Genomic DNA, 26,762 nt, shown 5'->3' with positions numbered 1-26,762 from the left:
CGTTCTGACGTAGTGAGTGACATCAGCACGGAGGCGAGGCCAGTAGTAATTCTCTTGGATTCGGGCTAGCGTACGGGCTATGCCCAAATGTCCAGAAGTGGGTTCGTCATGGGAGGCCTGGAGGATTTCATTGCGCAGGCTAGCCGGTACGACGATTAGGTATTGCGTATTGTTTGGTGCGAAATTTTTCTTGACCAGAAGACCATTGCGGATGCATAAAGATGGCAACACGCGCCTGAAAGCGCGTGGTGCGGTCGTGTTGCTGCCGTTGAGAAATTCCATTACATCTCGAAGTTCGAGGTCGGCGCATTGTTGGTCAGCGAGGCAGGAGGCGCTGAGAGCACTCAGTAAGATGTCGTCATCATTACAGGCGTCTGTAGAAGGATCTACTGGGGCGCGGGACAGACAATCGGCGTCAGAGTGCTTGCGCCCGGATTTGTACACGACAGTCATGTCGTATTCCTGGAGCCGCAGACTCCATCGGACGAGGCGAGCGGACGGGTCTTTAAGGCTTGCGAGCCAGCATAAGGCATGATGATCGGTCACCACCTTAAAATTTTTGCCGTAAAGGTACGGTCGGAATTTCGAAGTGGCCCATACAATGGCAAGGCATTCTTTCTCGGTAGCGGAATAGTTTGATTCGGCTGGTGACAAACATCGACTTGCGTAAGCGATGACCCGTTCTTGACCCGCTTGGATCTGGACCAGGACAGCACCTAAGCCGATGTTGCTGGCATCAGTATGGAGCTCCGTGTCGGCGTTGACGTCGAAGTGAGCCAGAACGGGAGGCGCCTGCAGGAGGCTTTGAAGGCTGCGGAATGCATTTTCTTGCGCTGCTTCCCATCTGAAAGGTGTGTCCGACCGTGTTAGGCGCGTCAGCGGCTCGGCAATGCGAGCAAAATCTTTCACGAAGCGACGGTAATACGCGCACAATCCAAGAAAACGGCGGACAGCTTTCAGGTCTTGCGGCGGCGGAAAATGGGCAATAGCTGTTGTTTTTTCAGGATCAGGCTGAACACCGGCTTGATTCACAACGTGCCCTAAGAACTTCAGCTCTGTATATGCAAAGTGGCATTTCTCATTTTTGAGCGTGAGTCCAGAAGACCTTATTGCTTGTAGGACCAATTCGAGGCGGTGAAGATGCTCCTGGAAAGTCGGGGCGAAGACGACAACATCGTCAAGATAGACGAGACACGTCTGCCATTTTAAATCGGCAAGGACGGTATCCATAAGGCGTTGGAAAGTTGCCGGTGCAGAGCACAGTCCAAAGGGCATGGCCGTAAATTCGTACAGGCCATCTGGAGTAATAAAAGCTGTTTTTTCACGGTCCCGCTCATCGACCTCAATTTGCCAGTAACCTGACTTGAGGTCCATCGAAGAAAAGTATTTCGCGCTACAAAGGCGATCCAGAGCGTCGTCGATCCGGGGGAGAGGATAGACATCCTTTTTGGTGATTTTGTTTAAGCGACGGTAGTCTACACAGAACCGCAATGTTCCGTCTTTCTTCTTCACAAGGACGACTGGCGCTGCCCAGGGACTCCGGGAAGGACGAATTACGTCGTCGCGGAGCATTTCTTTCACTTGGCGGCCAATAGCGTCGTGTTCAGCGGGAGACACTCGGTAGGGGGACTGTCGGAGAGGGTGCACGTTATCGTCCGTAATAATGCGATGCTTCGTTAGGTGAGTTCGTCCAACACGCGATGATACCGAGAAGGTGTCGCCGTAGCGCAGAAGAAGATCTTTAACTTGTTGTTGCTGCGTCGGGGAGAGTGCTGGATTGACGTCGAACGTGAAACCAGTGACTGGGCTCTGCTGTTGCGACAACGACATTGTGGAAATACTGGGTGTGCTGCTGACATGGGCGATGGCATCAACGTAAGCCACAACGGTTCCCACGTTCAGATGTTGGTGTGCACCACCGAAATTGGTTATCAGCACTTCTGTTTCTCCGTCGACGAGACTAACGACTCCTCTGGCGACAGCAAGGCTCCTGGCAAAAAGCAAGATCTGGTTGCCTTCCGCGACGCCTTCGAAATTCCGCACAGTCTTGGCGCCGACAGAAACCATAATACTCGAACGAGGTGGGATGGTGACGTGGTCATCCAGGATGCAAAGTGCGGTCGGATGGTCTGGATCTCTGTGTATTGCATTCTCTGTGGAGAAACACACGGCCTTTGACTGGAGGTCGATGACCGCTCCATTCTCGGTCAAGAAATCCATCCCGAGAATGACGTCACGTGAACAATGTTCAAGTATAACGAACGTTGCCAGGTAGGTTGCGCCTTGAACTGCTACTCTTGATGTGCAAGTCCCGGTCGGTGTAACTAAGTGACCCCCGGCTGTACGAATCTGTGGGCCCATCCACGGAGTGGTGACCTTTTTCAGAGTGGCGGCGAAAGTTCCACTGAGGATAGAGTAATCCGCCCCTGTGTCGACGAGTGCAGTGACGTCTGTTCCGTCGAGGGAAATGCTCAGGTTTGCTGTCGTAGACGTCGTGTGAGAGGTACGGCGCGGTGTTCGGTCACGGCTGCGGTGCGGTGCGGGTTCATTTCGATACGTCAGGTGGCATTCACGTAGAGTCGGCGGTTCACGGTGTTGGACGGCATTCGGTCGTGGCATCGGGTGGCCACCTAGTTGCGGCGTAGGAGGGTCTGTTACATTTCGTCGGTGAGCAACCTCCCCCTCAAAGGTTGCTGCTTTTAGTTTTCCTGGCGGGGGCTTGGCGACCTTCCCCGAGGAAAGTCACCGTAAGACCGACGACGTGGAGATGGCGACCTGCGCCTCCCACCGGCAGATTCGGCCAGGTGACCCGGCTCACCGCGGTGATAGCAGAGAGGACGGTAGTTGGGAGTGCTCCAGATGTCACTTTTACGGGGATACGATGGAGCAGGACGAGCAGGTGGTGGCGGCCGAAAAGAGGCCGGGGTTTCCTGAAGACGACTCGGCGGCGGTTGTGCGCGACGAGCAACAGCGGCGTATGTCATTCGCGGTGGGGCTGTGGACGGCTGGAAGGGAGCTGGTGTTGTAAGCGCCTGCTGCACCTCTTCCCGAATAACCTCGGATAGAGCAGAAACCGTTGGCGCAGGCGGCGTAGCCGGGAACAGCTTCTGGAGCTCCTCGCGAACGATAGCTCGTACGGTTTCGCGAAGCATGTGGGTGTTACTGATGTCCGTGGCTACCGCAGTCATGGCCAAAGGCTGACGCTCGTATTGCCGCAACCGCATATCGAGTGTCTTTTCCATGGTGGTTGCCTCCGACAGAAACTCTGCGACCGTGCTCGGTGGATTGCGAACCAGTCCGGCAAAGATTTGCTCCTTGACACCTCGCATAAGGTACCGGAGTTTCTTCTGCTCTGTCATGTCCGGGTCAGCTCGACGAAATAACTTTGCCATCTCTTCGAAGTATACCAGTATGCTTTCATTTGGTAGCTGGGTTCGGGACTGAAGGAGCAGATCGGCCCGTTCTCTTCGAATCACCGTAGTGAAATCCTTCAGGAACTGGTCTTTAAATACGTTCCATGTCGTTATGGACGACTCCCGGTTCTCGAACCACGTACGAGCTGCGCCCTCCAGCGAAAAGAACACGTGTTGAAGCTTCGAGTCTTCCGCCCATCTGTTGTACCGGGCTACGCGTTCAAATTTCTCCAGCCAGTCTTCCGGGTCTTCGCCTGGAGAACCTTGGAAGATCGGTGGCTCCCGAGGCTGCTGCAGCACAACAGAAGGTGAACTAATCGTCGTCTCCATGCCTATTTCGGGCTGGACGGTCGTCGACGATGGCGCTGAACGAACCGCTTGTGTTGAGCGAGACTCCAGAAGCCCAAACTCGGGTTGAAGGCCTTGGAGCCGGCGGCTACCGTGGTGTACAGGCGTCACCTCGATGGCAGATTACCCTCGAGGACTTGAATCCCTGCTTGCTGGGGGAGTCCGAGGCATGGAATGCGTTACCCCGCACCTCCACCAGATGTCACGGGTGGTACGGTACGTCCGGCTCGGTTGGACACTTCAAAGTAGGCGACTGCAGCGGACGTCAGTAGCGGTCCCAAAAGCGGAGCATTCGCAGCCAGACACTTCGGCTTCTTCCTAAGGCCAGCTCGCGCGCGCATTCCGCGCTCTCGTGGGTCTAGTAGAACGACGACGATGAATGGACGGTGTCAATATATATATATATATATAAGCAGAGGAATTGCGGTAATACAGAAAAATACAGAGAAAAAAATAGGAACAATTACAATAACGTGGCTAACCGCAGATTACTGGGAGTAAACATGTTCTTCAAGAGCAGATCTGAAGAAAACAGAGTCGGTAATTGTGGCAATTGAGGTGGGCAGGTGGTTCCATTCACTGCTTGTGTTTGGAATAAATGAGTGAAAATGAGTGTTCATGCGACAAAACGATATGCCCACTTTATGAGGGTGGTCTCCACGGGAAGAAATGTATTCAGGTTCAGAGAGAAGCTCTTCTTTTAGATGGCGATTGTGATGATAAATTTTGTCAAATAGAGATAAGCGCAAGCCACTTTTCTTCGTAAGGAAAGAAGTGGAAGGTTCAAAGTAATTTCATATTTGATGCACTGAATAAACGAGAGTAGTTGCGAAATATGAATCTTGCACAGCGATTCTACACAGACTCCAACTTTTGAGTGTAACATTCTTTACCAGGATCCCACACCGAGCATGCATATTCCAGTCTTGGGCGTACGAGTGATTATAAATAGAGTAATAGTTTTAAGGAGGATGGTGTCATAGTTAAATTTCGCTTTAAATATCCAAGGATGCAATTGTCATCGCTGCAAATGAATTTTTTATGTGTTTGCCAGAACAGATTGTAGTCAATGTAAACACCTAGGTTCTTGTAAGATGTTACGTGTTCTAGGGAAAGACCTTCGATCTGGTACTCAAAAAGGTCAGTGGAAAAAGGAGGCGCGTTCCGGGAAATTCGAATTGCTTTGCACTTATCAAGGTTAAGGCGCATATTACAGGTGTTACACTGTTATACTGTTACTGTCGGACTGAAGTTAGGCGTAGCCAGAGATAGAAGAAATCGTTCTGTAAGTTATGCACTCATCAGCGAACATTCTAATTAAGAGTTAAAGTATTCAGGCAAGTTATTAATGTTGACAAGGAAAAGTAATGGTCCCAGCGCAGAACTTTGAGGCACGCAGGAGTAAACTGGAGAGGGAGAAGAATCAGAGTTATTGGCATATACAAACTGTGTTCTGTTGAGAAGAAAATTTTCGATCCATGCTAAATTATTGGGATCAGTGTTAAGCCTGGTAAGCTTAAAGTAATTGGTGGTTAACAAGATCAGACGCTTTGGAGAAATCTAGAAATGTGCAGTCGATGTAGGATCCAGATTCTATGGCAGCGAGAAGGTCATCAGTGAAATATATGAGTGTCACTCACATGAAAAATATTTGCGAAACCCATGGTGATGTGGCGTAAAGAATGAGTTATTTTCAAGAAAGTTAACCAGGTTGGAATAGATTATATGTTCGAAGATTTTTTATGGAACGCTAATAAAGGAAATTGGTCAATAGTTAGTCGGTGAAAGCGCGTCACCGGACTTGAATAACGATACCACCTTGCCCACCTTCGAATCGTTTGGTAACATTGAAGAATGCAAAGATAGTGCAAACAGTTTAGAAAGGATTATGGACGAGTACACATCGGTAATCTTCGAAAACATCGAATTAATACCGTCTATGCCCGAGGGCGAAGACAGCTTTAAGTTCCTAATTAAGTTCTGCACACCGTCCGAGTGAATAAGTACAGTGTCCATTGGAGAAAAATTCATGTAATCGATAACAGGCAGGGAAACAGACTGCAGTCGCGAGAAGATATCTTCAAATACTTCATTAAGTGCATCAAACGCTTTGTGCCTTTGCATTGTATTCTACCTGCTCAGTGATTGATGCTTCTAATAATGGAGTCTTGTACTGCATCTTTCTGCTTGTTTTGTAACTGTACAATTTTGCTGCCTCTTTATTCTTTCTTGTTCTTATATAGGTGAATATAGGTGAATTTGGGAACCTAACGACCGTATTATTTAATATATCGTGAAGATCGGTGCAAAATGAGGAAGGGGCAGTTAGGGGGGCGGTAGCATGTGCATAAAACCATGTGCGCACACCATTTCTAAGGAGGAGCCAATATGATTATGAAAACTCAGAATATGGTCTGCAATGGCAATTAGGACACCTCCGCCAGATCTAAGAGCATGATCATATCGATATGTTAAAAGTACTTTTCGCAGCTGAAAAGTTCGTTGTTAGAAATCTTCGCGTTAGCACAGGTCCTCACGTTTGTTCACTAGACTTCGAATGTTTGAAAAGAGAAAACGAACTTCCCTTGCAGAATCACGAGCACAGTTTGATTGCTAAGATAAAGGTGAGTCGTTTTCAGGAGATGCAGACTTGGCAGCACTGACATGTGCAGACGTATCACTAGGATTATCACATTCACAGACACTGTCCGTCGAAGGGAGGTAGATAAAGAATTTTTTGTTGATGAACAGCTTGTTGTACCGAACTGAGAACTGCTGACCGCTGGATATACCAAAATCATATAGTTTTTTTTCGTAATGTGCGAGTATCCAGACAGTAGTCTTCGCAAACGCTGACGCCTCACTATTTTAGTTTTGATCTATCGGAAAAATTGGCTTTGATTTTGAAAGTGGAGAACTTGGCTATCACCGTATCACCGGACGACAGTTGTGTAGAACAAACCTGTCCAAACTATGCTCTCGGGTAATGGCCTCATTACCAAGCTACAAAGCTACACCCCAGGTAGCACACGACGGCGGGCCAATATTGGAAATCCACTGGCAAAGCGTGGCCCTAACTAGGCCCAGAGTTGCCAGTGAGCATCCGATATTGGTTGTGCCACTCCTTAGCACATCCAACAATGGCCCTGGTTGTCCGTCGCTTTACCAGTATTGGCTGAGCCCTCATTAGATCCTGGCTATCATGGGCCAGGTTAGCCAGGATTGCCCCACTGTTTGCCATTGCTGGCTGTGCCATCATCGAATCATGGCTATCATGGGCCATGTTAGCCAGTGTTGTTCCACTCTTTGCCAGAATTGGCTATGCCATTTCCGGGAGCTGGCTATATTGGCCTAGGATTACCACCGCTTATCCAGTGTTCAAAGTATACTGGCAAACGTTGGTAAACATTGTGTCATCCATTAAAATGGGTTCAAAATTAATTTTATTGTCGAGTACCATATCGGCAGTTCATAATTTTCGAACGCGCTAAAACATGCGAGTTCAAAGATTTGGTTTTATTTATTATTATATTTTAAGCGAACACTTTTGCAGTTTGTGAGCAAAGCTACCCATGATTCCGTTGGAAAAACTGCACTCTGGTTGCGCAGTGAGCAGCAATAATACGTTTAGAATTGCGATCGAAGTCCTGTATCAGAATTAACGTTCTGATTACACCCGAGACGCCTTCAACAAAAATTGTGAACAGGTGCCTTCAACAAAAATCAAATAAGTTTCATTTTATTAAATTTTTGGAATAAAAAATCACTTTTGTTTATTCGCTCTAGGAATTCACTGCCGCAGTGCGCAGCTGGTGTCTGCTTCGGGGAGATCGCGATACAAACGTAATAGATTAGCGCAAGTGCATTCGCTAAACCGAAATTGTGCTCAGTTTTGGCAACGTCCAGAAACGAAGCAGCCGCCTCGTAATTTTGAATTATGCGTTGCGCTCGTGAAATATTAGGCGGGTGCTTCATAAACGCACGCGGACACGTGCTAAGCGATTCCTACGCTTCCCTACGTCGTGCCCTGTGATTGCGCCTTTCCCGTGTTTTCTGATTTGCTATTTCCTTCCTTTTCTGCAAATCGTTGTGTTGGAAATTGTTGTTTTTGACCATTTTATTCTTCTGTTGCGTAATTTGCATTGGGGGCAATATAGCTCTTGCTCACGTCCTTGCATATTTACTCGCAAGTTTTTTTTTTTCTTTCGAACATGACCTTTATTGATGAAAACCGTCGAAAGTAGTTGCGAACCACAATTCAACATGCCTTTGTTTGTTTTTGCTTTTTTGCGCGAAACTTCCACACCAACAAACAATTTGAGGATTCTTCGACGACCACTGAATAAATGGACTGACAACTGGCGTTAGACGCATGTTAACCTAGCTTGTTTGGCGCATGTACGGTACATGAAACTATGAAAGAGCGCGCATTCTGCTTGGATATTTTTTTTTGCTTTATATTTTTGTTATTATGTGGTAACATTTTAAGCTATCTTGAACTAACAGAAGCCACATCATACGGCCCCACAAAATACGCGAGTGTCTCAAGTCGTTTTGGCGAAATGCATCTTGAAGCTCCAAGTTTTTCACTTCAAAATTTTCAGGCTTTTGCTGCAGCTTTGTAGCAATACTTTGACGCTTCCGTGTTTCCCATCCACTTCTCTCTTGTAGATATTCCTTTCTGTACTGCCTGTGACCATGTGACTCATTCTCCAAAAATTCCAAACCCTTTTCACGTGTTTTGGCCTCTTTCCCTTTCTCTTTCAAGTCTTCAAGTCCAATATCTCCCCACCTGTTCTCCCGGCCGTGCCCTTTTCCAGGGAGCGGGCTAACCCCCCACCCCGCGAAGCGCTATTTTTTCTTTCTGGTTGTCACTTTCTCAAACCGGTTTTCCCTCGCGTGCAGCTACGCACTTCGCTGTTCCTCCACCTCCCTGTCTCCACCTTTCAGCTCGAGGACTTTTCTCGGAACCGCAAAACCTGTGTAAAGGAAAATTCCTCTCTCCCCTCCAGCCAACCCCCCACCCCCCCACACCATCGTCTCCACTGCTCGTCTTGGAACCGCGTCTTGACTGCACGGCGGAGCTCAACCACGTGCAAACCAACGCGACGAAAATGCATGCACACTCGAGCTAGCACCGTTCATAGTCTGCGCACGCGAAAAGCCACACTCATATATTAGGAGAGCTCCGACGCTGTTCGTACCGCCTGCAAGATCTTTTGTAAGTACTAAAACTCTTTTATCTTGATATACGTCTGGAAGTTAAAGTGGTTTTTGTAGTAAATGTTGCTTTGACTACATGCGCCTTTATTTTTTCGGCAGGAGAAGAGAGCGAGCCAAAAAGCACGAGGACGACTTCTGTGTACCCACTCTCATTGCGAAATGGCTTGCTTGACGTCGTGCGCAGTGGAATTGTGGCCGAATGGTGAGAATTTAATTTTTCGTCTTTGGTGAGATGAACTCACTAAAGATTCACTATTTTGGCTAACAGCGGGTTTGAACTCATATGAATTGAGATAGGATGCATTCGGGAATATGTCCTTTACCGCTTATGCACGACGGAAATCAGAACCGCTTAATTAATTTTCCACTGCAGACTAGTTGGTAAGGATATGTGTAATACTTCCGTAGTGTTTCTTTTTGCCTTCTACTCTTGCAGACTCAATAGAAAATCCGCAATTGCTGGTTAAAGCTTTTGCCCAAGTTCTCTCGCAATGAAAAAGGGCATTACTCTGGACTATCAGACTAGTATTTTTGTGTGGTTTTCAAGTTGCAGTTTCGAATCCAACTATAGCATGCATGCGAAGCAACTAAGGTAAAACAAAGGTGCCCTGAGTTCCTTGCGTTCAGCGTATTTCGTCAAAAGTCGCAAGCCGCATTTTTGACCCCATTAAATAAAACTAATCAAAAATGTTGTTTTGACGTCCATGTGGAAGAGACGCTACAACCTGTGCATATTTACTGGAATAAAAAATTACCTCGCAATTTAGAGACACAAGTTATGATATTAAAACAAAATAATACATTAACCTGTTTTCAATATCACATTAATTTCCTTATCTCGCATTGAGTATATTTACTGGGAGTGCGACACGACGCATTAAACTAAATTAAACCATTTGGTGTAAGGGAAGTTTAGTAAATTAAATTCCACTTTGTGCAACTAATGTGGGGCTGGTTCTTAAGAATAAATTAAAAATTATCCTGTAAAATATGTTGCTAGTGTCTTCACGATTACTGTGTTTCACAAAATTCGGTGTTATCTTTGTTATGTTTGTTTTTGTTCTGTGATGGCCATAATTCAACTTACCATGACATCATGCATCTCTTTGCAGGCTTGGCACTTCGTGAGGCCATCGTGCAAGAACTGGACGAGGAATTTGTTTGAAGGCAGTCCAGCAGCCCCCTTGCAAGTGGAGTGCAACGATTACTTCGGATATGACTGATCAGTTCACTGGAGGACAGCTCCGTTGAGCGCTTTTTGGATGCCTTAGCCGTGCCGCAGCAGCTTGCCGAGATGCTTTGTCCAACCTGATCGGCACTCACCAAACTTGAAAATAAATTGTTTTCCCACAGCCTCTGCCACCATGCTCTTGGGCCCCTTTTCTTTACTCCCCAGGGTGGCTGGTGGTAGCGCAAACCATCCTGTGTGCGCTAGAAGCGTGATTCTTGTAACTCAAAGCAATAAACGGGTCTTTTTTCTGGAATTCTTTCGCACCCTCATTTATGAATATTTGCTAGGTAGAATGTTATGTATGTACATCTATCCACAGTGCCGGTCATTGGCGAGTGGGTTAATTGCATGTGCCAGCGTTCGAAAGCTGGATGCCATTATTCGAAAGCTGGAAACCATTATTCGAAAGCTGGATGCCAATATTCGAAAGCTGGAAACCATTATTCGAAAGCTGGCTACCAATGTTTGAAACTTGGCTACCAATGTTTGAAAGTTGGATGCCAGTATGAGACCTTTGCTGGTCCATGCTGCAGAACGAACATCGGGACTGCGTTGGCCGCTTGATCGGCCGAGCGTTGGCCCAAAACTGGCATGAAAGTAAGGCCAATGTGTGAAGTGGTAGCGCTCGGCCCAAATGCCAGTGTAGGACCGATGTTCGTGCCAAGTTTTGCCAACACTTGCGCGACGTTCGGCCAATGTTGTTGTGCTGCCTGGGACCCCACCGCGGTGGCTCAGTGGTTACGGCGCTCGGCTGCTGACCCGAAAGACGCGGGTTCGATCCCAGCTGCGGCGGCCGAATTACGATGAAGGCTAAATTCTAGAGGCCCGTGTGTTGTGCCATGTCAGTGCACGTTAAAGAACCCCAGGTGGTCGAAATTTCCGGAGTCCTCCACTACGGCGTCCCTCATAGCCTGAGTTGCTTTGGGACGTTAAATCCCAATAAACCATTACGGCAGCGGGCCAATATTGGAAATCCACTGGCAAAGCGTGGCCCTAACTAGGCCCAGAGTTGCCAGTGAGCATCCGATATTGGTTGTGCCACTCCTTAACACATCCAACAATGGCCCTGGTTGTCCAACGCTTTACCAGTATTGGCTGAGCCATAATTAGATCCTGGCTATCATGGGCCAGGTTAGCCAGGATTGCCCCACTGTTTGCCATTGCTGGCTGTGCCATCATCGAATCCTGGCTATCATGGGCCATGTTAGCCAGTGTTGTTCCACTCTTTGCCAGAATTGGCTATGCCATTTCCGGGAGCTGGCTATATTGGCCTAGGATTGCCACCGCTTATCCAGTGTTCAAAGTATACTGGCAAACGTTGGTAAACATTGTGTCATCCATTAAAATGGGTTCAAAATTATTTTTATTGTCGAGTACCATATCGGCAGTTCATAATTTTCGAACGCGCTAAAACATGCGAGTTCAAAGATTTGGTTTTATTTATTATTATATTTTAACCGAACACTTTTGCAGTTTGTGAGCAAAGCTACCCATGATTCCGTTGGAAAAGCTGCACTCTGGTTGCGCAGTGAGCAGCAATAATACGTTTAGAAGAATTGCGATCGAAGTCCTGTTGATCAGAATTAACGTTCTGATTACACCCGACACGCCTTCAACAAAAATTGTCAACAGGTGCCTTCAACAAAAATCAAATAAGTTTCATTTGATGAAATTTTTGGAATAAAAAAATCACTTTTTCTTTATTCGCTCTAGGAATTCACTGCCGCAGTACGCAGCTGGTGTCTGCTTCAGGGAGATCGCGATACAAACGTAATAGATTAGCGCAAGCGCATTTGCTAAACCGAAATTGTGCTCAGTTTTGGCAACGTCCAGAAACGAAGCAGTCGCCTCGTAATTTCGAATTATGCGTTGCGCTCGTGAAATATTAGGCGGGTGCTTCATAAACGCACGCGGACACGTGCTAAGCGATTCCTACGCTTCCCTACGTCTTGCCCTGTGATCGCGCCTTTCCCGTGTTTTCTGATTTGCTATTTCCTTCCTTTTCTGCAAATCGTTGTGTTGGAAATTGTTGTTTTTGACCATTTTATTCTTCTGTTGCGTAATTTGCATTGGGGGCTATATAGCTCTTGCTCACGTCTTTGCATATTTACTCGCAGGTTTTTTTTTTCTTTCGAACATCACCTTTATTGATGAAAACCATCGAAAGTAGTTGCGAACCACAATTCAACATGCCTTTGTTTGTTTTTGTTTTTTTTTTTTGCGCGAAACTTCCACCCCAACAAACAATTTGAGGATTCTTCGACGACCACTGAATAAATGGACTGACAACTGGTGTTAGACGCATGTTAACCTAGCTTGTTTGGCGCATGTACGGTACATGAAACTATGAAAGAGCGCGCATTCTGCTTGGATATTTTTTTTGCTTTATATTTTTGTTATGTGGTAACATTTTAAGCTATCTTGAACTAACAGAAGCCACATCATACGGCCCTACAAAATACGCGAGTGTCTCAAGTCGTTTTGGCGAAATGCATCTTGAAGCTCCAAGTTTTTCACTTCAAAATTTTCAGGCTTTTGCTGCAGCTTTGTAGCAATACTTTGACGCTTCCGTGTTTCCCATCCACTTCTCTCTTGTAGATATTGCTTTCTGTACTGCCTGTGCCCATGTGACTCATTCACCAAAAATTCCAAACCCTTTTCACGTGTTTTGGCCTCTTTCCCTCTCTCTTTCAAGTCTTCAAGTCCAATATCTCCCCACCTGTTCTCCCGGCCGTGCCCTTTTCCAGGGAGCGGGCTAACCCCCCACCCCGCGAAGCGCTATTTTTTCTTTTTGGTTGTCACTTTCTCAAACCTGTTTTCCCTCGCACGCAGCTACGCGCTTCGCTGTTCCTCCACCTCCCTGTCTCCACCTTTCAGCTCGAGGACTTTTCTCGGAACCACAAAACCTGTGTAAAGTAAAATTACTCTCTCCCCTCCAGCAACCCCCCCCCCCCCACACACACACACCATCGTCTCCACTGCTCGTCTTGGAACCGCGCGACTCATCACAATAAGACATTCTTGACTGCACGGCGGAGCTCAACCACGTGCACAACCAACGCGACGAAAATGCATGCACACTCGAGCTAGCACCGTTCATAGTGTGTGCACGCGAAAAGCCACACTCATATATTAGGAGAGCTCCGACGCTGTTCGTACCGCCTGCAAGATCTTTTGTAAGTACTAAAACTCTTTTACCTTGATATACGTCTGGAAGTTAAAGTGGTTTTTGTAGTAAATGTTGTTTTGACTACATGCGCCTTTATTTTTTAGGCAGGAGAAGAGAGCGAGCCAAAAAGCACGAGGAAGACTTCTGTGTACCCACTCTCATTGCGAAATGGCTTGCTTGACTTCGTGCGCAGTGGAATTGTGGCCGAATGGTGAGAATTTAATTTTTCGTCTTTGGTGAGATGAACTCACTAAAGATTCACTACTTTGGCTAACAGCGGGTTTGAACTCATATGACTTGAGATAGGATGCATTCGGGAATATGTCCTTTACCGCTTATGCACGACGGAAATCAGAACCGCTTAATTAATTTTCCACTGCAGACTAGTTGGTAAGCATATGTGTAATACTTCCGTAGTGTTTCTTTTTGCCTTCTACTCTTGCAGACTCAATAGAAAATCCGCAATTACTGGTTAAAGCTTTTGCCCAAGTTCTCTCGCAATGAAAGAGGGCATTACTCTGGACTATAAGACTAGTATTTTTGTGTGGTTTTCAAGTTGCACTTTCGAATCCAACTATAGCATGCATGCGAAGCAACTAAGGTAAAACAAAGGTGCCCTGAGTTCCTTGCGTTCAGCGTATTTCGTCAAAAATCGCAAGCCGCATTTTTAACCTCATTAAATAAAACTAATCAAAAATGTTGTTTTGACGTCCATGTGGAAGAGACGCTACAACCTGTGCATGTTTACTGGAATAAAAAATTACCTCGCAATTTAGAGATACGAGTTATATTAAAACAAAATAATACATTAATCTGTTTTCAATATCACATTAATTTGCTTATCTCGCATTGAATATATTTACTGGGAGTGCGACACGACGCATTAAACTAAATTAAACCATTTGGTATAAGGGAAGTTTAGTAAATTAAATTCCACTTTGTGCAACTAATGTGGTGCTGGTTCTTAAGAATAAATTAAAAATTATCCTGTAAAATATGTTGCTAGTGTCTTCACGATGACTGTGTTTCACAGAATTCGGTGTTATTTAATCATTTTTGTTTTTGTTCTGTGATGGCCATAATTCAACTTACCATGACATCATGCATCTCTTTGCAGGCTTGGCGCTTCGTGAGGCCATCGTGCAAGAACTGGACGAGGAATTTCTTTGAATGCAGTCCAGCAGTCCCCTTGCAAGTGGAGTGCAACGATTACTTTGGATATGACTGATCAGTTCACTGGAGGACAGCTCCGTTGAGCGCTTTATGGATGCCTTAGCCGTGCCGCAGCAGCTTGCCGAGATGCTTTGTCCAACCTGATCGGCACGCACCAAACTTGAAAATAAATTGTTTTCCCACAGCCTCTGCCACCATGCTCTTGGGCCCCTTTCTTTACTCCCCACGGTGGCTGGTGGTAGCGCAAACCATCCTGTGTGCGCTAGAAGCGTGATTCTTGTAACTCAAAGCAATAAACGGGTATTTTTTCTGGAATTCTTTCGCAACCTCATTTATGAATATTTGCTAGGTAGAATGGTATGTATGTACATCCATCCACAGTGCCGGTCATTGGCGAGTGGGTTAATTGCATGTGCCAGCGTTCGAAAGCTGGATGCCATTATTCGAAAGCTGGAAACCATTATTCGAAAGCTGGAAACCATTATTCGAAAGCTGGATGCCAATATTCGAAAGCTGGAAACCATTATTCGAAAGCTGGCTACCAATGTTTGAAAGTGGGCTACCAATGTTTGAAAGTTGGATGCCAGTATGAGACCTTTGCTGGTCCATGCTGCAGAACGAACATCGGGACTGCGTTGGCCGCTTGATCGGCCGAGCGTTGGCCCAAAACTGGCATGAAAGTAAGGCCAATGTGTGAAGTGGTAGCGCTCGGCCCAAATGCCAGTGTAGGACCGATGTTCGTGCCAAGTTTTGCCAACACTCGCGCGACGTTCGGCCAATGTTGTTGTGCTGCCTGGGACCTAGCTGCATGTTTAATGATGATAAAATAGCGTCGCGAACTTTGTTTTTTTCAGATTCTGCTCATGATTCCGACTGCTGATCGAAAAAAAAAAACGCAGAACAGCAAGTTTTCACGCCTTGATCTGTCTTCGAGTTCGTCTAAACGTATATTAAGGGCGGTCGTTTCGGTGTGAATAGCGTCCGACACTCCATGGGAATATCATTTTCAAAGTAGGATTGTGAAGCAGCAATATTAGCTTCCACAGCCGTTAGTCGGTCATGAAAATGGCTCATTCGCTGTTCGAGATTTATTTGCATTTCCCTTTATTTCGCTAATCTGGGACTGGACTTCTGAGTGATTTTGTCCATTTTACTATTCAGTGCTTTCAGTAAAGCGACAACGTCGTTATGACTCTTGCTAGGATCATCCTTGGGAGGCCCGGGGTTTAGTTCGATACCCCGCCCCCAATAGAAGCAACTTCAACCCATGTAGACATTCAGTACCAGAGCTAAACAAAACATCTGGGCGTGGAAAGAACGGCAGGTTTGCATTGTTTGTGCGTTGACAGAACAAGGAGAGACTCGGACCAACCTGCATGAGAGAGCAGAGGTTCTGGCGCGTCCGCATAGCTGCTGCTGCTCTCTCATGCCCACTGAGGAACCAGGCGTTCAGTACGTGGCTAGACATGCTCCGGGGACATGATGCTTCCGTCGATGGGGCTTGCGTCAAGGACGAGGGCAGCGTGAACCGACACGCTTCGGGTGGTACCCTTATAAAAATGGTCTGTAGACAGTCTATAGACTTCTTTTTGACTCTGCTGACTTCCTATAGATATTGCTTTTTGTCTATTCACAGTCTATAGACTGTCTATCGACAAAAGTCTACTAAAAGTGCATGGCCATCAATCTATAGATTGTCTATAGGTTGTCTATGTCATTTGTATTGCCTATAGGCTGTTCTCTTGGATTTGTCTATAGACAGTCTACAGACTTTATAGACAAGCCTATAGACACTGTATAGACTGTCTAAAACTTTTTTTTGTAAGGGTAGCGCCGGGCATCGCTCATCCGTCGTCGGTGATGCTGTAGAAAGCGTCGCAACTGGACAACGCTCATCTGTCGGCAGCATAGAGTTTCTTACTATTACCTAGAGGGAAAGCTGGCAGCCCGTCTATGGGAGTTTGCATGGAGATCCCTCGTGACCACTCCAGCCACCATGGCGCTCAAAGCATCATGGGGCGGTGAGCTACCGACTGCAGAGCTACAACTTTTGGCCAAAAAATAATAGAAAAATAAAGCAGTTCGATAACTACGAATGTTCTAACATTCAATATCCCGTCTGTAAATTGCAACAAACGAGCAGAGAAGCATGCAAATGCAAATTTTGCCCAATATAAGAGATGGCTAGCTTTCCTATTGGCCAAGTAATGAACACTACAAAACTAATATTTCGTGATTAACAGGCGGATTTTTAAAAGTAAATATGTTTTCCAAAAAAATGTTGTTGCTTAGATACTTTAAGAAGCTTTTAATGGCATTTCGGAAAAGTGAAACCTTTTATTGGCGTCGTGTGTCGTTGCGTTTTCACTACTATGGCTTTTGAACACTGCCTAGCGCGAAAGTTGTCTGCGCACACACGAACAGCGTTTTCGGAATGAAACATTTTAGTAGTGCCACTCCGTGTTCCCGAAAAACAAGTCGCTCACCGTCCCATGATGCATTGAGCGTCCATGGTGGCCGAAGTGCAGCGCCGCCAGCTTTCCCTCTAGGTAATAGTAAGAAACTCTATGGTCGGTAGCGATGTACTGCGCATGCGTCGTAGATCCGGCGGGATCGGTGAGATGAAATCTGCTGCAGCACAGGTGGATCAGCAGGCCAGTAATATCTGCATTAGAAAGCAGAAGTTTTGGTGTATCCGCATAGCTGTTGCTGCCTCATGCCCACACCTATCATATTTTTTTATGCGAAGCATATTACTAGAGCTACACTACAGCCCGTCGAGCGCGGCAGTGGAGCTACCATTGACCTTTAGCGTGACCACGTGACACCACGTGACAACATGACGTCACAGCAGAGGAGAGATGGGCTGCCGGCTCGCGCGGTCGGCCGCGGCGGTGGAGGCTCCACATCAGAGGCGCGGCGGCTGACCACGTGACAACATGACGTCACAGCAGAGGAGAGATGGGCTGCCGGCTCGCGCGGTCGGCCGCGGCGGTGGAGGCTCCACATCAGAGGCGCTGCAGCTGACGACGTGACGCTACAGCAGCGGTATAAAGCTGAGCTTGCCTCGCTCTCCGGACACTTACGAGGCGGCCAGGTGTTGGGATGCCGCCTAGAATGCTGTTGTAGCCGGTGCTGGGGCAGCGGTTGTACACTCTGCATTGAATTCACCGTTGATCCCGTATATAGCTGCCACGGCAATCCTTGCTACACTTCTAGTGGTTGTATTAAAATGATCAAGTATTCAACCAAGGAAAGCCATGTATTACCAAGCCTAGCCATCAATATGCTTCGCATCTCACTAGGCTTAACCTTAGCTAAGCCTCAGCCATTTTTTCTTTCCGTACTCCTCTGCGTTGTCCTTAACTTAAGCTGGCTATCTTCTTAAGTTAAGGATGCTCTATCTTAAGTTGCGTAAGATAGAGCCATATATCTGCACGAAAACCCGGCGTCGCTCAAAAAGTAGCGGCGTTACAAAACTCGCGTTTGGTCGAAACGGTGTGACGTCACCAAAGGCGAGGGGAAAATACGAACTGTTAACCGGTAATAGTCAGTACTAGTACCTACAAGTGCACCAACTACAAAAGAATAGGTTGAAAGTCAAACAGCGCGACGACGAAGACCGCAGCAGAAGAAACACAGGGCGTGCGCTGTCCTGTGTTCTGTCCTGAGCGCCGTTCTTGTCTTCGTCTTTGCGCTGTTTGCCTTTCAATATGCACTATCAACTCGGCCCTTTAGCTGTTTTGCTGAAAGAATAGAATATAGTTAGAACTGAACAGGAATAGAATTAGAATGGCATCGGAATAAAATTACAAAGGAATTGAAATAGATTTGAAATGTAATTGAAGAAAATTGCCGCACATTGTCAATAACACGCCAAGAGTGCACATCATAAATTCCCACCTTCGGCAAAGAATAATTACACAATTTGTCACGTGCTTCTCTCATATGTGTTGTGACTCTAAACTGCTTTCAAGGTCTCAATTCAATATCGTTTGACTGATTCCTTTCTATATGAAGTCGTTATGTAAGAATTCAGTACATTTTAGACACTTTAAAGGACTGATGCTTGCAAAAAACTAAATGAAAATACCATCACTCTGGGCGTTTACATGAGCTCGACGAAATCGGGTCGAGTAGGCCGGTCGGGCTCAAAGCCGCCAGTCGGACTATCGGGCAAAGCGAGCGCCTGATCGGGCTGGGTCAGCCCGACCCGTGCTGGGTCAGCCCGACTGCAGGGGTAGGTTGACTCAGCCCGACCTGGCCGGCGAAGTGGCTGTAAACGATGTCGAGTGAGAGTCAGGTAATACGAGGGGATAAGCTAAATGGTAACCTGCTTTTCTCTTGCGCCGTCGTGCCTCCGAGACAGCAGTTATGCGCCGCGATCTTGGAGGCTGTCACTGCAGGCTCGCATTGCGAAGCTCGGCGCGGGGCGGCGTTGCAGTTTTCCCGGCTTCGATTTTCTAAGATCGAGTTCATGTAAACACGCAGACATCGAGTCGGGGTGACCTCATTCAGCGCGACGTCTGACTCGACCCGTTTCTGCCGGGCTCATGTAAACGAAGCTGCTGGTTCCCTATGAGGGCTGCCGCGAGACCCGAAGATGCCCACTTTAGAAACAGGCTTATTTTATATACCCTCACAAACGGATGGGCTTGGCCGGTAGACGTGTATTTTCATTGCGAAAGCAATACTGCTTGAGGTTTGCGCTCTTGGCCATCGTCCCGGAGTATCCACCATTGACCTTTAGCGTGACCTATCTGTGACGTCATACCTGCTGTGGAAAAGTGGGGCCCCAACTCGGCTCGTCGCGATCGTCCCAGCCACGGTGTAAGAATATTCTTACACCGTGGTCCCAGCGAATCCTCCATGCCACAGCTGCGCGTCGCTGCCGCGAGGGGCGCTCGCTGTACGTGACATCATACCAGCTGTGGAAAAGCGGCCCTCCCAACTCGGCTCGTCGCGATCGTCCCAGCCACGGTGTAAGAATATTCTTACACCGTGGTCCCAGCGAATCCTCCACGCGCCGCTGCCGTGGGGGAGGCGCTCGCTCTACGTGACCAGCCAAACCAGGCGCAGCCAGGGCTATTGCTTTCGCAACTTACCGGGCTTAACCAAGCTAAGCCTCTGCCAATTTTTTCCTTACAGATTCAAAATAAACTGTATTGCCCGCTTGTGTGTGTGCGCCGTTCAGGAAAGGGACAGCACAGAAGACGTAGCATTTGAAAGAGATTAGGCGTAGAGAGAGACAGTTCTATATTTAAGTGCCCACTTCGGCTCCCTATAGGGAACGTTTCTGCCTTTCCTTTGCCTGGGCAGCATTGGGTTGCTTGAACGAGTGATCGCTGCTGCGAGTTAGAATGCAAGTTCTTGGTAATGTGGTGTCAGTAGCAGGATATTGGTTGCCTTGCTTGTCCGGAACGCCTAGAAGGAGGCTGTCTGCGCTAAAAGGGACAGCTACTCTGATGCTAACAAAACAATGACAGCGATAGACAGTAAGGACATAATACAAGAAAAGGGGAAGGTGAGAAATTAGCCGGTGTTTAACTCCGCTTAAACCGGCGTGTGACGTGCGAAAGAGCGGTGGCGTAAATGGTGACGCCACAAGCGACACCATAGTAATGAAATGGTACTGCTCTCAAAGCTGTGAACTCGTTCGGAGGCCGTTCGGACCAAATTTTCGGAAATGACCCGGGTCAAATTTGAGGTCGCCATCGTGTTGAGCACGGTGAATCATGGTTGGACATCGATTTTGGTCAAATCGGCCAAGGTCCAATTTGGAGGACGCCCGGGGCAAATTTCTGGAAATGACCCGGGCCAAATTTGGAGGTCGCCATCGTGTCGAGCATGATCAGTTATTGTTGGACATTGGTTTTGGTCCAAATCGGGCAAGGTCTAATTTCGGCGGTGGCCCAGGCCAAATTTTTTCGCTTGGTGTCACAGTTGCTATGGCAACGAGCGATGCATAAGCAAGATGCGCAAGCAAGATTTTTGCTCGGCTCTGACGACCGTATGATTGTTTTCGCGTTAAAAGGAGACCACAAGAACACGCAACCCATCTCGCGCATCTGACCGTCGATAAAAGCATCTGAAAATGAGCTCAAAGGATTTCAAAAAACACAGGACGGTAGAAGGAGGCGCCGATAATGGTAATAGCAACTGAACATTTACCGTAACATCACCGTTCCCTTCCACTGTCCTGTGCTTTATGCGGTTCTTCTGGGAATTATTATGTCTCACCAACTGGCCTGCAGCCACGCCATTATCAGTTGCATCTGAGCAAACAGTGGAGTCGTCAGAGCGCCTTTTTCTGTCGCGAGGAACGAAGATAGGCGCGTCTGCAGAGAGAGGTGTCAGTGTCTTTGTCGACCGCAGGTCCACGTGCGCCAACGTGCTGGTGACGACGACGCAGCTGGTTCCGGCGCTGGCCAAGGTGCTCCTCTACGGTCTGGGCGGCGTGTTCCCCATCGAGAGCGTGTACAGCGCCACCAAGATCGGCAAGGAGTCCTGCTTCGAGCGCATCGTGTCCCGCTTCGGCAAGAAGTGCACGTACGTGGTCGTCGGCGACGGCAAGGACGAAGAGGCGGCCGCCAAGCAGGTGAGCCGCTGCGCGTGCGCAGAACCAGCGCAGGACAAATTCCCCTCTTCCCAGTTATCACTACTGTCTTCCTTGCTCCTCATCACTCCACTCTAAGCCCCTCTGCGCTCATCCAGTCTGCCGTAAACGAATCTACGCTCCTTAGGGCATATTGGCTTCATGTATGCCATCCTCACAACACCCATAATTGCAGTGATTAGGGGGTCGTAAACAGAGTTGCAAACATTATGCACCAAAGTTTATCTCTCGGCTGTAAATGGGTGCGCCTATGGCCAGTATACCGCAGGAGATCGCTAGTCTGAGGGATCAGCTAGGAGAGCTCTCCTCTGATGATGCCGAAAGCAGGTAGATTTTGCCTAGGCTGCAACCATGCCTCGGCGGTCCGCATTTGCTGAGTCATGTTACCAGAGCGAAACTTTTATCGGGAGGTTAACTGCTTCCGTTAAGCAGGCAAAGAAACAGGCATGGAGGAGACAGCATGCAAGTTACTTCACTGCCAACAAAACTGGCACGATTAGCTCCTGAGTCCGCACAGATCACTTTTATTAATCACAGAGTTCCGTCCTCTTTTAAATGAAGAAACCATTTAGTTCAGTGCGATTTTCGGGGCTTTAGGACTGTGCCAGTCTGTTGTTATGAAAAGAAAAAAAAGCTTTCTTCCAACTATTAAGGCACTACCATTGGTTCTCACCAACTGCCCTTGCTTTTCTGCGTCAACAGATTGTCAGATTGTCAACAGATTCGTCTCCAAAATTTTGTAAAATTGATATAAGCGCTACGAACGCGTGGCCGCCGCGCTAGGCCTGCAGAAATGCATTTTACAGCGCAAGTTGCGCAATGGACGCCGTCCGCAGCCTCGCGACGTTCGGTGTCCAGTGCACAGGATGAGCGCCGATGCAGAACAGGGTCCTGTGACCCGACAAGCACAGGTGCGCAGCAGGGGTAGACTGACACTGAACCTAACTAACTAACTAACTAACTAACTAACTAACTAACTAACTAACTAACTAACTAACTAACTAACTAACTAACTAACTAACTAACTAACTAACTAACTAACTAACTAACTAACTAACTAACTAACTAACTAACTAACTAACTAACTAACAAACTAACTAACTAACTAACTAACTAACTAACTAACTAACTAACTAACTAACTAACTAACTAAATAAATAAATAAATAAATAAATCGGTCGTCCGGTCGGTCGGTCGGAATCAAACGAATAATCAATCGTCGCAAAAGAAAGGAAAGATTCTTGAAGATTGCCGACTGTTACGTGCAATGCGGCCTCTTGGCAATGCTGGATGTGCGCACGTTCGAATATTCACGCCATTAGTAGCCACGCGCACCGTTTCTTGGCACCGAGATACGGGCAGGACGTAAATGGAATGTGCATAATAGCGGTCTTTTTTTTTTGCGTGTGGTAGCGAAAGCATTCGCACTTGTTGTGGCAAAAATAACCTTGGGATCTGTCAAGAACAGAAGCTCTTTGAAAACTCAGTCTTGGTACATATGCAGTAGCTAATTTATGTGGTTAACTAATACGATGTGAACGGATAAAGTTATAGCCGCGTTGCTCCAAAGACTAGGAAGTATTTTCTGTTGCTGGTTTTAGCAGTGAGCATTTTTAATTCTGGGCAGTACCATAAAATGTAAACGGTGGGAGGTAGCTGAATGCAGAGCTTATATGACGATTTGCAGGAAGAAATCACTAATTTTCGGATCATCGCCTGCTTTGTCAACGGCACTTCATCCTGACGTCATGCTGTCTGTTGGTGCACTTGGCAGATTAAGTGCTGGCAAGATTCAGAGGAACAGTCGAAAAGAGAGCGCACTGTGCTAGAACTGACTATAAAATGAGTGGTAATGTAATCAGCCTGTTTCTATGGCGGCTGTGGGTGACCGTCATGATCACTGTTTATTTCGGCGTCATATATAGCGTTTCAATTTCGCCTCGGCCGCCTTTGAGAACTTGTGAATATTGATACTTAGGCAATTCCTAGTTGAAGCTTGGGCAGTCTAGCACAGCGCCAATTTATTGACTGAGCTTACTCCACTTAACTGTTTAGTCGGATACAACTTAAGAAGGCAGTGGCTTTTCCCTGTCAAAGGACCCCCTCCAGCCCATGGCGTCGGCCGATTCTCATGACCCTGCTAGAGTGACAATGCAAGGAGCGGCGCCACAATGGAGAGAGGGTCTTACCCCAACTATGGACAGAGGGGACTATCCCCTTTCATCTGCCACTCCCTGCAATGTCACCCTAGCAGGACAATGAGAATCGGCGGATGCCATTGGCTGGAGGGGGGTTTCTTTGACGGGGAAAAGCCGCTGCCTTCTTAAGTTGTATCCGACTATAGTTGTCCTCAGTTGCATTGGAACTGGGGCGTTTAGGGCATAGTCACATCAGGGGGGACGTAATGGCGCATCTGCGTGCTTTGTTTTTTTCTTCCTGACGATGACCGAGCCACCCCATTTCTCGTTCGCAGATGGGCTTTCCCTTCTGGCGCGTGAGCAGCCACTCGGACCTGGCGGCGCTTCACCACGCTCTCGACCTGGGCCACCTGTGAATGGCGGACGGGGTCCGCCCTGGAGTGACAAGGGCGGAACCACCGCCGCCACTGATGAGGAGACCACCACATTCCGAAACTGGACGTCTCGTCTGGGGATAAAGAAAAAAAAAGAAGAAAACGTGCAGAAACAACACGCCCATCTTCATCTACACGACGGACTGGCCCAGTGCCCGCTGGCCCACAGAGACCGTCGACTCCAGCGTACACTTCTTACGCATGTGCCGGAAGAGTGCGTCCGAGTCGTGAACTGTGCTGTTGTAGTAGTCGTTCGGGTGGCCGCCATTTTAGAAGAGAGGAACACTGCAGCCACGCGAACGTCTAGTACCTGTGTGTGATTTTCTGTCCGCATGTGCTTTTTTCTAGGCATTCGCTCGGGGCGTTGTAGTGATCGGATGGTGATGCTACAGTATGTATGTGTGGAGAAGAGAGGGTACCTGTAAGGGTGGGTGAGTGGCTGATGTGATGACCTAATCACCCGCGCTCGGGGAGACGGGACAGGAAAGGAGCCCCAACTGCAGATTCCTGTGTATAGAAAGCACGTGCCAAAGAACTGTCCGCGTCCTAATCACTTCGGCGGGCCCAGTCCTGTGTCGGCGCCGCTATAGATGCCGACAACGAAAGCGACCTGTCGATCGTGATGCTATACTTCGCTCCCGTGGTTGCCAGGAAACGCTGCAAAGCACGCCCGAGGCATCATAAGTTTTACACTAGCTGGGATGTCTGTATGCTTTATGTGCGCAACCTATGACGCGGGAAGAAACACCAACGGCAAGCTGTGAACGCGAACACCGAAGTAGAAAGAATTTGGTTGATGCGAGTTCAGTAAAGGGTGGCGGTCTCTGTTGACTTGCGACATGCGATAACAGCCAGACGGCTGTTAAGGTTTGAAGGGCAACCGCGCTATTATGTACGAGGCACCAATGAAAACTTGCAGGTTTTGCCAAAAGTATGAACCTAATGCGTTTGCATCTAGGCCGTGTTGCTGAAGGTGAGGGGAATTATCGGTCTCAGCCTTGCTCACGGCAGTACGCCCACGTGGCAAGCATAGGTGCTCAAGCATAGGCTTTTTTTCTGTGGCAGATTAACGTCGAAGGCCTGGCAGGCTTAGCCAGTGCTGATCTGGACCGCAGTAACAGAACGAGCGCTGTCGGTGCAGTCGCGATCATTTCGGGGGAGAACGCGTGATGGTAGTGGACACCGTTGGCATCCGTGTTCTCGGCATCCTCGGGCCGCTACAGCCGCAGAGGGGAGCAGGTGGACGACAGCCGCTTGCTAGGGGAAGTCCTCGAGGGCAGCACCGGCCAGCAGTGGCGCTAGACTCACGCTGACAATTTGGCCTGTACGGGGAACAGGAGAGCGCGACAGGGGACGATGGGCGCTGGTCGTCGCTCTTCTTTAACGCCGTCGTCTTTTGCGGCGCTCTTCGTTTTACCAGCCTCAGTGGACCAACCTTCCCGACGGCGTGCTCTACTGAACTTGGCCTGCACGCCTAAATACACAACAGCCTCCCAATTCACTCGCCTCATCTTACTGCTGGTCTTTGCGGTCTGGCGCTCAAAGGTCAAGGCCTCGACTGTGCCTATCCGGAGATCATATTGTTCTTGTTGTTATAAGTTTCCCACTTCCGCAACTGCCGTCTCCTCTAACGCCTGCGCATAGTTTTCTCCTGTTTTTTTTTCTTTCTATTTTCTGTTCATACGTGCTTGAAATCATACGCGTGGTTGTGTCGGCTACGAAGTTTCAGCGAGGTCGAGTAATCAAATGTCAGCAACTCGCAGCTTGAGCGCAAACTGAATACGTTCGTTTGCAATACAGCAACGACCAGTAAGCCCTGTGTCCTTGCGCGGCGTACGAAAGCCAGCAGTTCATCTTTTGCCGCCACCACCCATCATATTTATCTCTTTGATTAATTTCTGGCAAACAACCCGTCCTCACTGGCGTGAAATAATTCCTTAGAAAATTTGTAGGTAGCTTCGATTTCGGTATTATGTTGCCGTTGAAAACTGCGGGATGCCGACACACGCAATTCGTTGTTCTGAGGCGTTAAACGAGCGCTTCAAGGGGCGCGCATGCAACACTTGTGAAGGTGTAAAAATCGAGGGCTTAGGCATATCTCGCCACGCGATCATGGTGGCGTCTATTTCACGTATCGCGCGACACTGGAGTGAGGGCTAAACATTACCAGACTGGGCCGTCAGACCCCTTCTGCACAAAGAGGGACAATTTTATGGCAATTTGTCGACGGCCTGTTTTCTAAAAACGCTAGAGAACAAGCCCTTCAAAGTATAATGCCGCATTATTAAAAGCGGAACACCCAGATCACTACATATACTTGAAAGCCTCGAAGGCAACAGGTTTCGACCTGACTACGAACATTGAGCGAGAGGGTGGTTTCTTCGTCGACATCTTAGCCGCAAGACACGGTTGCCGAAGCTGTCGGGGAAAAAAAATGTTGTGGGCGAGGCTTTGATGCGATTTTAGTGCACCTGGCTGCGAAACACGCGTTCTTGCTGTTTCCGCGGGTTAGAGCCGAATGAAGGTACTGAGCCCGCTTTGCTGTCGTGGTAGTCGCCACTTACGAGTTGCTCCGGAGGACTTTGCCGAGTCGCTTCGCTTCTTGCGAGCGTGGCCACCCTGCGAAACGCTTGCTCCCGGAAAAAGTTCGAAGCCAAAGATGTGCTCGTCAAGGAAGGGGATCCAAGGAAATATACATGAAGTGATCGTAGCTTCGTTGCGCTGCTGCCCTGGTAACCAAGAACCAATAAAGGTGATGACTCATTGTAGTCTGTCATACTTGTTTTCGATTTTTCAGGATGGAAACCAAGAAGGTTTCGAGTCACGTATCATAGCTTGTGCGAAGGTGTCATTATGCAAGCCGGACCCACCACCAGTAGAGATGTTCGCACGTGCTCACAAGCAACTGACCTGGTGCGATATCAACAGTCATCAGGCGGCGCGGCCGTCAGCGATTCCTATCAACGGCATTGTAGGTGGAAACGTCACAGCTTCGCAGCTACAAAAGGAGACATCCA

General features: G+C 47.9%; 2 protein-coding genes across 5 annotated transcripts in view; one reads left to right on the top strand and one right to left on the bottom strand.

Moving 5' to 3' along the window:
• The window catches only part of eya (eya transcriptional coactivator and phosphatase 2), a 134,978-nt gene extending 108,465 nt beyond the window's left edge, over positions 1-26,513 (top strand). For all 4 annotated transcript variants that reach the window (XM_089551509.1, XM_089551507.1, XM_089551506.1 and 1 more), the window contains exons 13-14: positions 20,933-21,155; positions 23,647-26,513. In XM_089551509.1, the coding sequence (XP_089407635.1) occupies positions 20,933-21,155; positions 23,647-23,727 (304 nt within the window). In that variant the 3' untranslated portion in view covers positions 23,728-26,513. The remainder of the gene's footprint in view (positions 1-20,932; positions 21,156-23,646) is intronic.
• Positions 2,700-3,743, bottom strand: LOC149334871 (uncharacterized). Its single transcript, XM_089553588.1, has one exon. It carries the CDS (start codon positions 3,741-3,743, stop codon positions 2,700-2,702), a length of 1,044 nt encoding a protein of 347 aa, XP_089409714.1.
• Positions 26,514-26,762: the final 249 nt, after the last annotated feature.

The sequence above is a fragment of the Amblyomma mixtum genome, chromosome 7, assembly GCF_055824585.1.
Source record: "Amblyomma mixtum isolate Tamu chromosome 7, ASM5582458v1, whole genome shotgun sequence".
Taxonomy (NCBI): Eukaryota; Metazoa; Arthropoda; class Arachnida; order Ixodida; family Ixodidae; genus Amblyomma; species Amblyomma mixtum.
Note: the sequence above shows the minus strand (reverse complement) of the source record. Positions and strands in the feature narration are given on the sequence as shown.

Excerpts from the sequence above, each read along its gene's own strand:
- LOC149334871 (XM_089553588.1), bottom strand. The coding sequence starts at position 3,743 with ATGGAGACGACGATTAGTTCACCTTCTGTTGTGCTGCAGCAGCCTCGG.